This window comes from Monodon monoceros, unplaced genomic scaffold (genome assembly GCF_005190385.1).
Source record: "Monodon monoceros isolate NGI ecotype Baffin Bay Population unplaced genomic scaffold, NGI_Narwhal_1 Super_Scaffold_3, whole genome shotgun sequence".
NCBI lineage: Eukaryota > Metazoa > Chordata > Mammalia > Artiodactyla > Monodontidae > Monodon > Monodon monoceros.
Window position 1 is genome coordinate 49,585,273 of NW_021703780.1, and position 15,257 is coordinate 49,600,529.

At 44.3% G+C, this 15,257-nt stretch overlaps 2 protein-coding genes across 2 annotated transcripts in view; one reads left to right on the forward strand and one right to left on the reverse strand.

Moving 5' to 3' along the window:
- Window positions 1-13,480, forward strand: part of TGFBR2 (transforming growth factor beta receptor 2) — a 93,502-nt gene extending 80,022 nt beyond the window's left edge. The window contains exons 6-7 of the mRNA XM_029244217.1: window positions 9,256-9,383; window positions 12,055-13,480. Coding sequence (XP_029100050.1) covers window positions 9,256-9,383; window positions 12,055-12,234 — 308 coding nt within the window. The 3' untranslated portion in view covers window positions 12,235-13,480. The remainder of the gene's footprint in view (window positions 1-9,255; window positions 9,384-12,054) is intronic.
- The window catches only part of GADL1 (glutamate decarboxylase like 1), a 578,596-nt gene continuing 567,252 nt past the window's right edge, over window positions 3,914-15,257 (reverse strand). The window contains exon 16 of the mRNA XM_029244222.1: window positions 3,914-3,957. Within this exon, the coding sequence (XP_029100055.1) occupies window positions 3,937-3,957 (21 nt within the window). The 3' untranslated portion in view covers window positions 3,914-3,936. The remainder of the gene's footprint in view (window positions 3,958-15,257) is intronic.

Sequence of the window (15,257 nt, forward strand, 5' to 3'; positions counted from 1 at the left end):
ATCAACAAGGACCTGCTGGTGGCTCAATGGTTAAGAATCTGCCAATGCAGGAGACACGGGTTCGAGCCCTGGTCCGGGAAGATCCTACATGCTGCGGAGCAACTAAGCCCGTGCGCCACAACTACTGAGCCTGTGCTCTAGAGCCTGCGAGCCACAACTACTGAGCTCGCATTCCACAACTACTGAAGCCCGCACACCTAGAGCCCATGCTCTGCAACAAGAGAAGCCACAGCAATGAGAAGGCTGCGCACCGCAACAAAGTGTAGCCCCTGCTTGCTGCAACTAGAGAAAGCCCATGTGCAGCAACAAAGACCCAAGACCCAATGCAGCCAAAAATAAATTAATTAATTAAAAAAAAATAATAATACCTGAGAAATGTACAGTATGACCCCAAAGGAAAAAAAAATACTAAGCACAGGGAACTCTGCTTAGTATTCTGTAATAACCTGTAAAGGAAAAGAATCTGAAAAAGAATAGATATATGTATATGTATAACTGAATCACTTTGCTGTATGCCTGCAACTAACACAAATTGTAAATCAACTATAGTCCAATTTAAAATAAAAATTAAAAGAAAATGCGAAGGATGCAGCAGTGGAAAAAAAAGAGACCCTGTCCTCAAGGGACTGGGTGTCTAATGAAGAGCTACTATGCTAGAAAGACAAGTACTGCATGAATAGATATAAAATCATAACTTAAGGGCTGGGGGTGTGTATGATGATTGCAGAAAGAAAAACAAAATAGAGTTAGGGGATAGCTAATAACAGGGGTTGTTACTTCAGGCACTTGGGTCATCTGAAAGTATAGAAAAGAGAAACCAAGAAAACAGGTTTTTCAGAGTTGCTTGAGGAGGGAACAAATGGAAGGAGGTGGCCAGTGTGTTACTGTTTTATAAAGAAGGAGGAAAGCCATGAACTCACCATCCCTCCAGGACAAATCAGGAGAGTTGTTCTCTTCTACAAAGAAGTCTCTGTCCTGGCTTTCGGCTTGTCTGGTGTCCATGCAAGTGTTTGCACCGTGTGTGGTGTGTGGGAAGCGGAGGAAGGTGGGTCCTTCAGGGCCCCCTCTGGGAGCACAGCGGGCACAATATTCACGTCACCCGAGCCAACTGGGCCCCCAGGCTGGCTGACTTCCAAATCCCTGGCCATGTCGGCCTTTGAATAGCAGCTGACACACAGCAGCCAGCTGAGCAAGTATTTTCACAAGAGGAGAAACACAACCCCAGCTTGCTGCAGCCTGTGAGGCAGACAAAACATGCAAAAGAATCAAAAGGAAAGGAGGGAAGAAAAAAAAGGGGTGGGAGAGGAGTGAAGAGAGCCTGGGATCGCAGCCTTCATCTTCCTGCATTTCCAGGCAGGATAATTTGGAAGGAAGGCAGATATAAAAGTCAGGGTTGTGCTCAGGGAAAAACTGCCAACAACTTCACGGCTCTATGAAGTTGGAACCACGATCAAAACAGCAGCTGCAGACCAGATGCTGACTTTCAGGGAGTGAGCATCTCCGCTGCCTGGGTCCCCTCTGAGCTCCAGAGCCGGAGACTGCAGACTTTCTCCTGAGAGCCTCCAGCCAGACAAAGAGATGCTGTGGGGCCAGGATGGGGTGGTGGCCCTCAGTGAAAGGACTGCGGTGGGGAGGATGGGATGGGGGTGGGAAGAAGAGCAGAGAGATCTAAAACTTTCTTAGAACAGAGGCTGTGTGAAGCCCTCAAGGAAATCCCAAGGTCCCCATTGCGCCTATAGGGAGGCAGGCAGCTGAGGCGTGAGAGGGAGCTTGGTCCCAGCAGGTGGTCCTGCCGTGGTGAGCGGGGTATCTGCCTTGGGTTGGGTGCCTTGGGCCTGGAACAGGAGCCTGAGCTGACATTCTGTAGGAAAAAGAGGGCAGGAAAAGCCACGGAGAGGAGGAACAGGCAGTGAGTCAGGAAGGGGAGGGAGCTGATGAGCCCTGTGCTAGCAGGCAGGTCACCATGGGGACAACCAGAGCATGATCCCACTGGGTACCCTGGCAGTGCACAGAGCCCACGTGCACCTCAGCATCACACCCCCGGCTCAAGGAAGCCCGGTTTATCTTCCAACCCCCATCTGCTGCTGATTGAGGGCTGCCCTTGGGGCACGTTGGGAGGGTGGACCCCAGTCGCCGGCCTGACCCTCTTGGACTTGAGCCAGCGTGGGTGCACAGGGTGAGTGCTGAGCGCTGTGGCCAGCGTCCTAGGGTAGTAAGCGTGCCCTCGGCCGGCATCCACGGTTCGGCATCCGCGGACCCAGCCACTCACGGATCTTGTACTGTGTTTACAGTCCACGGTTGCTTGAATCGTGGATGCAAAGCTCGCATATACAGAGGGGCAAATATGGGGCTTGTGCATCTGCAGATGTTGGTATCTGCTTCTGGTCCTGGAACCAACGCCCCACGAGTACCGAGGGAGGACTGTGTTAATGATGGTCAGCACTTGCGCTTTCTCTTGTTTTGTGGATACAGAAACCGAGGCACAAAGAGTTGCTGTCTGTTTCCCAAGTCCTCATCTCTAGTTTATGATGGGTCTGGGGTAAACACAACGAATAATACCCCACTTATGATGCATACCGTTAGCACTTTTTCTTAAAGTGCTGAACTCGATCCTACTCTCTAAGCTGTTTGCTTTTTTTCTTAGAGGCATTTCCAAAATTTTTAAAAGATGGTATTTATTTTAAAAGATGGCACTCTCTGAACTAACCCCACTCACCTTTTGACTTGCTTTCTCTGCAGTTCTTCACATTATTTGATCAAAGGCACAAAAAGAAAAATGCAACAGTCTCATTTTTCTCCATCTGCACCACCATCAGCCTTATCCCAGGGGGAGCTCTGGAGCATGAATTGCACAGTAGTCATCTCCTCTAGGGGCAAGACAGACTGTTAGAACTCCCGTGTTGACCCAGCAATACCACTACCGGGCATATACCCAGAGAAAACCATAATTCAAAAGGACACATGCACCCCAATATTCATTGCAGCACTATTTACAATAGTCAGGACATGGAAGCAACCTAAATGTCCATCAACAGAGGAATAGATAAAGAAGATGTGGTACCTATATGCAATGGAATACTACTCAGCCATAAAAAAGAGTAAAATTGGGTCATTTGCAGAGACGTGGATGGATCTAGAAACTGTCATACAGAGTGAAGTAAGTCAGAAAGAGAAAAACAAATACCGTATATTAACGCATATATGTGGAATCTGAACAAATTGGTCTATACGATCTTATTTACAAAGCAGAAATAGAGACACAGATGTAGAGAACAAATGTATGGATACCAAGGGGGAAGTAGGGGGGATGATTTGGGAGATTGGGATTGACATATATCCACTACTATGTATAAAATAGATAACTAATGAGAACCTGCTGTATAGCACAGGGAACTCTACTCAGTGCTCTGTGGTGACCTAAATGGGAAGGAAATCCAAAAAAGAGGGGGTATATGTATATGTATAGCTGATTCACTTTGTTGTACAGTAGAAACTAACACAACATTGTAAAGCAATTATACCAATTAAAAAAAAACAAACTCCCATGTTAATTCGTCATTGGCTACAGACTGCCCTCCAGGCCAGGAAGCTCCCATCAACCAAGGGTAATTCTCCATAGAAGGGAGAAATTGTGAGCCCTTACAACTCAGCGTTTGCAGCACCTCGGGGCTGTGGTGTTCTTGGCTTGGTAAAGGGGGTCTAGGCAGGCTGCCAACCACATCTGCTATGGCAGCCAAAAGAGTTGGAAATGGAGAGTCAGTGGACTGATACATTGTCTAAGGAGCAGTTTATGTCATATGCAAATCATATTACATTACATTACATTATATTATATTATATTATATTATACAAACCTCAGGGCATGGCACTAAGAGAGCATCATTATTTGATTAGATTGAATTACAGGATAGCTCTGGAGGGGGACATGGAGGTCATCTAGTCCAGCCCATTCATTTTCTAGAAAAGAAGATTTAGGTCAGAGTAAACCCTTACTGGGAACTTATCTCTTGCTTGAATTCAAGCCAGCTCATATTTATTGAAAGCCTACTGTGTATAAGGCACAATTTCAGCAGACACAAAACTCAGCCTCTGCCTTAGGCCTTAGGAGTTTACAGTCCGGTAAAAGATAAGGGACTAGAAGAAAGAAATAAGGTGTATAAATACCATGCAAATCGAAGTTCAGATCTCACCCCAAGAGCAGTACAGATTAAGTGCTATGGGCACTTGAAGGCAAATGCAGACACACAGAAGGATGGTTTGTGCTTGTCTCAAAGTGGTGGAGGAGGGGAGGGCTTCATCCCAACTAAGGAAAAGGAAAATACCCTGCCAGCTCTTCTAGTTGGGTGAGGCGGAAAAAGATAAATATGCAAGTAAGGTTCTGGGAAAGGGGGAAAATCAAATAAACAAGAACAAGCCATCTCTTTTCAAAATGTCATTTCGCCTTAAATGCTTCTTCAATTCTCAGCCTGGATGGGCAAATTATTCAAAGTTTCACTCATTAGACAGGGTTATTTTGAAGTAAAGGCCAAAGGTCCTATTTATTTTGGAGGAAAATGGCGAATCCAGCCCACTCTTCCCTTTTGGCTCAGGCATGTTTCAGTACTGGAGTGATTTTATTTTCTAAATTGTCCTGTGATGCACTGACATGGGTATTGTCCCACCCACTTAAATTAATAGATGTTCTAATATTCACCCAGAGTTTATGCATTGGCCACTTTGGACAGGATCTAAGATTAATTCATTCATTCGCTCAACAAAGCATTTATTGAGAGCCTGTTGTATGGGAGGCCCTGCCATGGGTGCCAGGAATACAAGCATGAGAAAGGGACTCTGAACCTGCCTGCAGACGCTCACCATCTGGTCGAGTGAGACAGATAAGCAGTGGCTGTACACCCTAAAATAGAGCTCTGCCCCAGACGTCTAATAAAGAATTGCTCTGGGGATATTCAAGGAAGCTTCTATAAAGATATCGACCCTAGAACATGAGGGGGGATCAAGATGGCAGAGTAGGAAGACCCTGAGCTAACCTCCCCCCATGAACATGTCAAAACTACCACTACATATAAAGCAGATCTCTCTGAGAATGACCTGAAGATTAGCAGGTCAGCTCTTCTATAACAAAGGCTATAAAGAAAGAACCACTCAAAGTCAGGTAGGAGGCAAGGACAAGTGATCTCGTCCAGACCCACACCCCTACTGCATGACCCAGAAGAGGAGGGAGTATCACAAGCTCCAGGATCCTCCCTGGGAAGCAGGAGGTTCGAGCCCCATATTAAGCACCCCAGCCCTGGGGTCTGGCACTGGAAGATGAGCCCTCTTGGCCGGTTGGAAAACCAGTGGGGCTTACCAGAGGACTGTAAGAAACCAAGATCCCACTCTTGAAGAGCACACAGACAGATTTGCTTGCTCCCTGCCCCAGAGCAGAGGCAGCACCCCAGGAAAAGACACGGTCCGTGCTCACTTCAGATCCAGCTCTCCCACCAAAGCCACAAAGGGCACATGCAGACTGCATAGGGATGCACACAAGGATATGCCTTCAAGATCAGGATAGATAACTTTTTCACTTAATTTAAGAGAGACAAACAGAACTAGTCAAAGTGAGAAGACAGAGGACTCTATTTCAAATGAAGAAACAAGATAAACCCCTACTGAAACACAGATAAATAATTTACCTGATATAAAGAATTCAAATCAATAGTAATAAAAATACCTTGATACAAATGAAAATAAAAACACAACTTTTCAAAAATCTGTGGGACATAGCAAAAGCAGTTCTAAGAGGAAAGTTTATAGTGATACAGGCCTACTTCAAGAAACAAAAATCTCAAACAACCTAACTTTCTACCTAAAAGAGTTAGAAAAAGAACAAACAAAGCCCAAAGTCAGCAGAAGGAAGGAAATAATAAAGATCAGAGAGGAAACAAAATAAAGATCAAGAAAACAATAGAAAAGATTAATGAAACCAAGAACTGGCTTTTTGAAAAGAGAAACAAAATGGATAAACCTTTAGCCAGGTTCACCAAGAAGAAAAGAGAGAGGACCCAAATAAACAAAATAAGATATTAAGGTGGAGAAGTAACAACTGATATCACAGAGATAGAAAAAAATTGTAAGATAATACTACTAACAGTTATGCCAACAAAATGGACTACATGGAATAAATGGACAAATTTCTAGAAACATACAACCTACCAAGATTAAATCAAGAAGAAACAGAAAATTTGAAGAGACCAATCACTAGAAGTGAAATTGAATTTGTAATTAAAAAACTCCCAGCAAACAGGGCTGGATGTCGAGGGCTGGATGCCTTCACAGGTGAATTCTACCAAACATATAAAGAAGAGTTAATGCCTTTATTTCAAAAACTATTGCAAAAAAATTGAAGTGGAGGGAACACTTCCAAACTACGAGGTCAGATTTACAATTTACAAATTCTAAGAGGTCACCATTACCCTGACACAAAAACCAGACAAAGGCATTATAAAAAAAAAAAGAAAATTACAGGCCGTTATCCCTGATGAACATAGATCTTCAACAAAATATCAGCAAACTGAATTCAATAGTACATAAAAAGTCTCATACATTGTGATCATGTGGGATTTATTCCAGGGATTACGGATGTTCAGTATCTGCCAATCAATCAATGTTTTACAGTACATTAACAAAATGAAAGAATAGTCATATGATCATCTCAATCGATGTAGAAAAAGCATTTGACAAAATTCAACATCCATTCATGATAAAAAACTCTCAACAAGATGGTATAGAGAATACACACTTCAACTTGATAAAGACCATTATGGTAAAGCCACAGCTAAATAACATTATACTTAACGGTGAAAAGCTGAAAGGTTTTTGTCTAAGATTAGGAACAAGACAAGTATGCCCACGGTTGTCACTTCTATTTAACGTATTATTGGAAGTCTTAGGCAGAGCAGTCAAACAAGAAAAAGATATAAAAAGGCATCCAAATTAGAAGGGAAGAAGTAAAACTGTCACTGTTTGCAGATGACATGAAACCATATGTAGAAAACCCTAAAGACACCATCAAAAAACTATTGGGAGTAATAAATGAATTCAGTTAAGTTGCAGGATACAAGATTAATATACAGAAATCTGTTGCATTTCTGTACACTAATGATGAACTATCAGAAAGGGAAGTTAAGAAAACAATCCCATTTATAATCAAATCAAAAAGATTAAAATACCTAGGGATAAATTTAACCAAGGAGGTAAAAGACCTGTACTCTAAATACTGTAAGACGTTGAAGAAGGAAATTGAAGATGATACAGATAAATAGATATCCCATATTCATGGAATAAAAGAATTAATATTGTTAAAATGTCCATACTCTTTAAAGCAATCTACAGGTTTAAAGCAATCCCTATCAAAATACCCATGACATTTTTCACAGAACTAGAACAAATAATCCTAACATGTGTATGGAACCACAGAAGACCCTGAATAGCCAAAGCAATCTTGAGAAAAAAGAACAAAATTGGAGGGATCACACTCCCTGACTTCAGATTATACTACAAAGCAGCAGTAATCAAAACAGTATGGTACTGGCACAAAAACAGACATATAACACAGCTCAGTGGAACAGAATAGTGAGCCCAGAAATAAACCCACACACTTTTGGTCAATTAATCTACAACAAAGAAGGCAAGAATATACAATGGGGAAAAGACAGTCCCTTCAATAAGTGGTACTGAGAAAACTGGACAGTTAAATGTGAAAGAATGAAATTAGAACACCTTCTCATACTACATACAAAAGTAAAATGTATACGTGTGTACACACAACACACAAAATGGAATATTAGCCATAAAAAAGAATGAAATTTTGCCACTTGCAACAACATGGATGGTCCTGGAGGGTATTATGCTTAGTAAAATAAGTCAGACAGACAGAGAAAGACAAATACTGCTTGATTTCACTTACATGTGCGATCTACAAAATAAAACAAGCAAAACAAACAGACTCACAGATACAGAGAACAAACTATGGTTTCTTGCCAAAAGGGTTAGGGGTGAGGGAGATTAAGAGGTACAAACTACTAGGTATAAAATAGATAAATTACAAGGATGTAATGTACAGCACAGGAAATATAGCCAGTTTTTTATAATAACTTTACATGGAATATAATCCATAAAAATATTGAGTTACTATGTTGTATACCTGAAACTGATATAACATGGTAAGTCAACTAACTATACTTCAATAAGAAAAATTAGAAGAAAATCAGCAACCTGAATTTCCCTTAAAAAAAGAAGAAAAGATTTTGTCCTTAGTTGAAACCTGAAGTCCTAATGAAGTGTTTACATCATCCTTCTTTATTTTCTTTTTAGCAAGTATCACTGAAGGGAAGTTACCTTTTTAAATTTTGTTTGTTGGTGTTACCAGTCGCTCTCCTCTGTCATCTAAAACAGCATTTCTGAACCTCTTTTTCATTATTACTATTGCAAGGAGCCTTTGTAGACATTTTTTTCTTAATCACTACTCCCCATGATTTTTCTCCTTGTGGGAAAATTATACATGATATAAAGTTCACCAGTTTAGCCATTTTTAAGTGGTTACAATTCACAACTTAAGTGGTACAGTTCGATAGCATTAAGTACATTCACAGTGTTGTGTAATTATCACCATTATCCATTTCCAGAACGTTTTCATCCTCCCCAACTGAAACCCTGTACCTATTAAACAATATCTCTCTACCTCTTCTACCCCCATCCCCTGGCAACCACTATTCTGCTCTCTGTCTCTGTGAATTAGCCTGTCCCAGGTACCTCATATAAGGGGAGTCATACAATATTTGTCCTTTCGTGTCTGGCTTATTTCACTAAGCATAATCTGTATTGTAGCATCTATCAGAATTTCATTCCTTTTTTTTATGGCTGAATCTCCCCAAGAAATTTAATACCACATATTAAATCTATTTATGTACTGTGGACCTTTGTAGGGCCACAAACCATTGTAATATGTAAGATTTTTCTACCTCCCAAGAACCAGGATTGCCCCATTGAGATGTCTGCATTAAAACCTGAATCCCCTGACCTTGTTGGTCTTGTTCTCTGCTCTGTCCCCAGCTGTTAGGACATCGTGGGCACTCAACAGTCATGTGTTGAATACTTCTCAAGCTCCTTCCACAACCCCTCCTTATATTTGAGCGTAATCACAGGTGCATCACACTCAGTGCCTTAGCTGTGCACACCCTTTTCAAGGGCCCTGTGTTTGTCTGCTCTCTCCAACAGAAGTGAAGGATTATGAGCCTCCATTCGGTTCCAAGGTGCGGGAGCATCCCTGTGTCGAAAGCATGAAGGACAACGTGTTGAGAGATCGAGGACGACCCGAAATCCCAAGCTCCTGGCTCAACCACCAGGTAAGGAGTGACTGTTGCGAACGGCAAGTAAAGTTCATCCGGAGTAATATCTTAGGTAGGAGAGAATTCCTAGCTATTGGGCATCAATCTGAGGCAGGTCACTTTGTTTTCCATGACCCTGTTCACTTTTCTTTATAAAGAAGTTTCAGTAAAGTGGGATGACCTTGTTATTGCACGTTCTACCCACCATTCAGAAAGGGCTCACACAGAATCATTTGACGGGCATTTGTCATATTGTCCAAGCCGTCTTGCTTCTGAGTTAAAATATTTTGTTTGCAGCCTGTGCCACTCACCTCTTATAGGGAGTTTATGTTTTGTTCCCTTCTGGGTTCCAAATGTTTTCTTCTGGGAATCTTCAGCTCTGGCAGGAAATACTCAGTGAGAAAGAAGGGGTGTCTGGCAGCCAGCTGGCCTGCAAGGGGCTGCTGTGCGCTCAGGCTGCGGCAGGTGTGTCGAGAAGGAGGCTGGGGTAAAGGGAAGCACAGAAGAGCAAAGGGCAAGGGAACAAATAGGAAATCTGTCTTTCCAGAACTTCCTAATGGCTTCTTTTTTTTTTTTCTTTTTAAGCAATGGTAGGTAAGGCCATCCATCCATAGCAGGGCAGTGGTTCTGACATACAGGGAGACCTATCCAAATTCCCCTCATCAAAATGCCCCCAATCAGAGGAAAAGGAGGCATAGGTTGTGAGAGCTGGGGACTGCCAGGCACAGCAGGGAAGAGCCATGAATGAGGGAGAGGGGCCTTGTGCCCATAGCTCACTGACAAGACTGTCCTTTCCATTGACGTAAACCATTTATGGCCGCCTTTGGCTGAATTCCCTTACCCAGGGAAGGCTGGGGCTAAGTCATAGGTTTCCTAAGGGCAAGGCAGATAAGTCAGATAAAAAACAGAAACCACAAGTCAGGTGCAATCAAGGAGACAGATGGAGCAGGAAGCCTGGTGTGTGCCAGCCCTCGCCAAGAGCCACTTCAGTGGACAGACCCTGATAAAGCTGGGGGAGAGCATGGACCAGGATGTGGCCTAGGGCTTCTCCCTGGGTTTCAGGAAAGCCTCTTTGGCTTTGAAAATGCAAGACTATTTTGTGTTAACTCTGAAATCAGAAGGCACTAGTATTGTTTCTTTCAAACTCTTGTTGCCTCCTCTGCTGTACAGTTCTTCTAATGAAGCCATTATTCATGATGATAAAATTCTGGAAAGAATTTGCATAATACATTTTTTCTCTTAATGAGATTTGTTGCCCTATTTATTTCAAGTTAATGCTTAATATTTAATTGAATTTACTGCCTGTAATTACAGTGCCAGAATAAAATAAATGTTACTTGTGTACCAACAATAACACTCCACTCTTAACAGGGCCATCAATCAATACCACCAATTAGGTGAATCACACAATTAATTCAACATCATGCACTCACTCACAGGGCGGGAAGGGAGGGTCAGGTTCCTAGGTGTGTGGGGAAAGTTGCTGGTTAGACTGCAGACAGGAGAGTGCCATTCTCAGGGCAGAGTTGGGATTGATCCATTCCACCTGACCACTCGTGTGAGGGGACACCAGTGATAGGGTTGGGCCTCTGATTGGCAAGAGCACAGTCTGTTTCCACCTATTGGGCTATCTAGTTAATCCGTGCCTGCTTTATTTCCAAAAAATGACTTGAAATAACAAAAATATTTGCAATGCAAAATAAAAATTAAAGCCATGAAAGAAGACCCTTGTCACACATTGTGGGCAGCATTTTCTGGATGGGCCTTTTGAATGGGGCCTTTATGGGGTTAGGTTGAACTCTCTGAAACAGCCTGCAGGACCTACAAAGACAGACAGGGCCCAGCCTGATGCAGGAGAGGAGGGGCCTAGCAGAGGGTCTCCCCAGCAGCTGCTGGAAGATGGGACTTGAACCCAGAAAATGCAACCAGACCAATGCCTGGACTTCACTCAGATATTCAGTCCTGTTTACATAGGAATGTGTACATGATTCCAGCTCTTAAGACTCTCTGGAAAAGGCAAAACCATTAAGACAATAAGCAGATCAGTGGTGGTCAGGGGCTGAGGGGGGAGGAAGGAGGGGTGACGAGGTGGAGCACAGAGGCTGTTTAGGGCAGTGGCCTTCTGTGGATACTGTGATGATGGACACATCTGCCAGAATCCACGTCCTGTACATTACCGTGAACCGTGTTCTGGTTGACTTCGGTTGATAGTGACGTGTCAGTGTTGGTTCACCGATTTTAACAAATGCACACACAGATGCAAGGTGTTGATGGCGGGGGAGGTTGTCCGCGAGGGTGGAGGGCATATATGGAAACTCTGTAATTTCCATTTGATTTTGCTATGAACCTAAAACTGCCCTCAACAGTAAAGCCTAAAGCTATGCCCCTCCCCACCAAACAGAAAGGTGTGAAATGGCATTAGAAGCCCACTTCATGGGAATTTTCAGGATTGGGGATGCTGCTGTGCCCCAGGAGCCTACTGGGGGGCCTTGTGCTGTGTCTTCATTTCCCCACTTCCTATGATCAGATGGCCCTGGAACGCTGGCCGCCTGCAGCTGCAGTCAGATGGTGCTGGGGACTGGCCTGCAGGCGGGGACAGAGCGATGGCGGCAGAGACAAGGCAGGGGCTGCCTTGCCCCCAGGAGCCGCCATCCCCTCTCAGAGGCCTGTGGACCCTCTTCCCCTGCAGGGCATCCAGATGGTGTGTGAGACGCTGGCCGAGTGCTGGGACCACGACCCCGAGGCCCGGCTCACGGCGCAGTGTGTGGCCGAGCGCTTCAGTGAGCTGGAGCATCTGGACAGACTCTCGGGCAGGAGCAGTTCGGAGGAGAAGATTCCCGAAGACGGCTCCCTGAACACTACCAAATAGCTCTTCCAACGGTTGGCCGAGTGTGGCTGCCCCTGTGGCCAAAGAACAGAGGCAGCAGGAAGCTGCCCCTGAACGATGCTTCCTGGAACCCCGGGGCCGCTCCCTCCCCCCCGAACTGGGGAGGGGGTGACAGGAAGCGTCCTATGTCTTTGACTTTGTCATAGGATAAGCTGTGTTAGCACTTCCTCAGGAAATGAGATTGATTTTTACAATAGCCAATAACATTTGCACTTTATTAATGCCTGTATATAAATATGGAATAGCTATGTTTTATATATATCTATATATGTTTATATCTATCTATACAGCCATACTCTAGAAAGAGGTGAGGAAAAAGATCAAATATGCCCAAGAAATGGGTTAGATGGGCGAGCTTGGCACTGAGCACAGAAGGAAGGGCTCTGGGGCAGCCTCAGCACTTGGCAGTCACTCGTGTGCTGGGCCTCTGAGCACACAGGGGTTGGGGGGGTGCGGGGGGGTGCGGTCTTTGCCTTCAGAGAGAGACTCCAGGTCTGAGAGCCTGCTGTGGCCAAGTTGCACTTGCTTTTGCAAAGTAATAATTCCCTGTACTGGGTCCTGTTCTGGCCATGGAGCTGATTGGAGTCGCACTGTTTGGGGACCAGACCCTGGGGTCCCCGTGTGCCATCATCTCTCCTGGACTTGTCACCGGAGCTTCACGACCCACCTCTGGTTTGTGAACCTCCTTCCTCAGCTAGTTCAGAAACTTTGCTCCATTTCTAATTGCTTAAATGTTTTAAGCCCCATGTTTTACCTTCACAGGCTACAGAAAAATCAGGACACATTTCCCCACCCGTGAAATTGCCACACGTTCTACTAATGAGAAATTGTTATTTTTAAAAAATCCCCCCCCCCATACCTATGTTACTGTTCCCTGTTTCCTAAAAGGGAACAGGTCTCCCTTCCAGGTTCTTTATGTTTAGTTTTTTATCACTCTTGGTTTCAGTCTCCAGCTTTCTATGCAACACTAGTAGGTTCTATGCTCTGGGCTTCAGGGGACTCGAGCACATTTTGGCCAAGGGGAAAGTATTTGAGCAGCACAGCACTGCCACATCAGGAGTCTCCTCAGGCACTCTGAACGTGTGTCTTGCTTGGCCAGCACGGTGTTTAACAAAATCGAGGCACTTTTTAAATACCTGGAGATTTTGCAAAAAAAAAAAAAAAAATTTGGATCCTCAAGTAAGACTAGAGAGCAAATGGTTTCCAGTTCTCTCTGGTCCACATCATTCACAGATGCAGGTGTGGACACTCTTAGAAAGCTGCTCACTTCCGTCATGAATGTTTGTGTTTTCCACCCACCGCCACCCCAGTCTGGGAATTAAACCTGCTTCCAACCAAGGGCCCCTGTGAGATATGTGCATCCATGCACTCCTTCTCTGACTATAGAGTATGATTTTGATTCCCTTCCTGGGGTTAAGATTTGAAGCTGGCCTTCTTTTGGACTAATGGGGACCTCCTCTGGGTGGTCCCTGTTAACCCAAATCTATTTTGCTTGTATTTTAAGAGCTTCCCCCTCTGCTTTCAGAGGGTGCTCTTTACTCCAAGAAACTGTTGCCATGGTTACTGGTCTCAGTCACACCTGCCTTCCCAACCTTTGCAGAATTTGAATGTGGGACACAGGAGTCCCACGTACGGTTAGGAAATCTGTGTCCACATGGACAAGAACAAAGAATGTGCTTTACTACTCCATAGGAAACTCGTTAATCCACAAACAAGTGTTAATGCTGCAAATAACAATTTTTTAAAAATGTTTTTGAAGCTTATTTTCAGCCAAATAGGAATATTGGAGAGGGACTGGCAGTGACCAGCTCTACTTGGGTTTTGGAAGGTCTCATCTCATTGGGGTTTTAGCAGATATGCTGAAGTTTGGGATTGGGTGGAACTTTTAGGAACCCTGCTCTGTGGGGTGGGCTGAGAGAGTTAAGGTAGTTTGACCCGCAATGCTGCGGAAGTGCCCAGAAATCCCCTGCACTTTAGGGCTGGTGAGGCCGTCCCAATAGCTGTTGCTCATTGACCTCTAGTGGTGAATTTCTAGAATACTAGTCCATTATGGGATCTTCCAAGAGTCAAAAGAGCTTTATCACTTCGGGGTGGTCATCAGCATAAACTGGAATGTAGTGTCAGATGATACTGTGGCTTGTTTTATGTTTGTTTCCCTTATTCAAGAAAAAGACCAAGGAATATCCTTCTGTAGTTCCTAAAAATACTGACTTTTTTCACTACTCTACATAAAGGGAAAGTTTTATTCTTTTATGGAACACTTCACCAGTACTCATTTATTAAAATAGGAATGTGAATGCTATATACTCTTTTTATATCAACTGTGTCAAGCACTTATTTTCATTCTATGCATTGTTTGTCTTTTATATAAATAAAATGTTTATTCGATTGAATAAAACAAAAATACTCAGGTCAGCTTCCTGCCTCCTGTTCCTATTCATAGGGGTCCACAAGCCTCATTTGGTTATTTTGCAGTTTGTGCAGAAAAAGCCACAAGACAAATCCTCTCCAACTTTTCCATATTCACTGTCTTCTTCAACTGACAGTGTCGGGTCCCTGTTTTTTGTTTGTTTTTTTGCTGTACGCGGGCCTCTCACTGTTGTGGCCTCTCCCGTTGCGGAGCACAGGCTCCGGACGCACAGGCTCAGCGGCCAAGGCTCACGGGCCCAGCCGCTCCGCGGCATGTGGAATCTTCCCGGACCGGGGCACGAACCCGTGTGCCTTGCATCGGCAGGCGGACTCTCAACCACTGTGCCACCAGGGAAGCCCAGGTCCCTGTTTTTAAAAAAGCAGTCACTTCAGTACTGGGAAATGTGGCAGATGCTGGTGGTGGCTTGCCCCTTATCCCAGGTCCGGCACGGTGTCCCTCTACATCCCCGACCACCATCTCCCTTGTCCCCGGGTCCCGAGAGCGGCCCGCATCCACACATGGCTTCTCGCGGGGTGCGCCGCCGGCTCCGCGCATGCCCACTTCTCCCTCCCACTCCTCTCAGTTAACAGGCTGC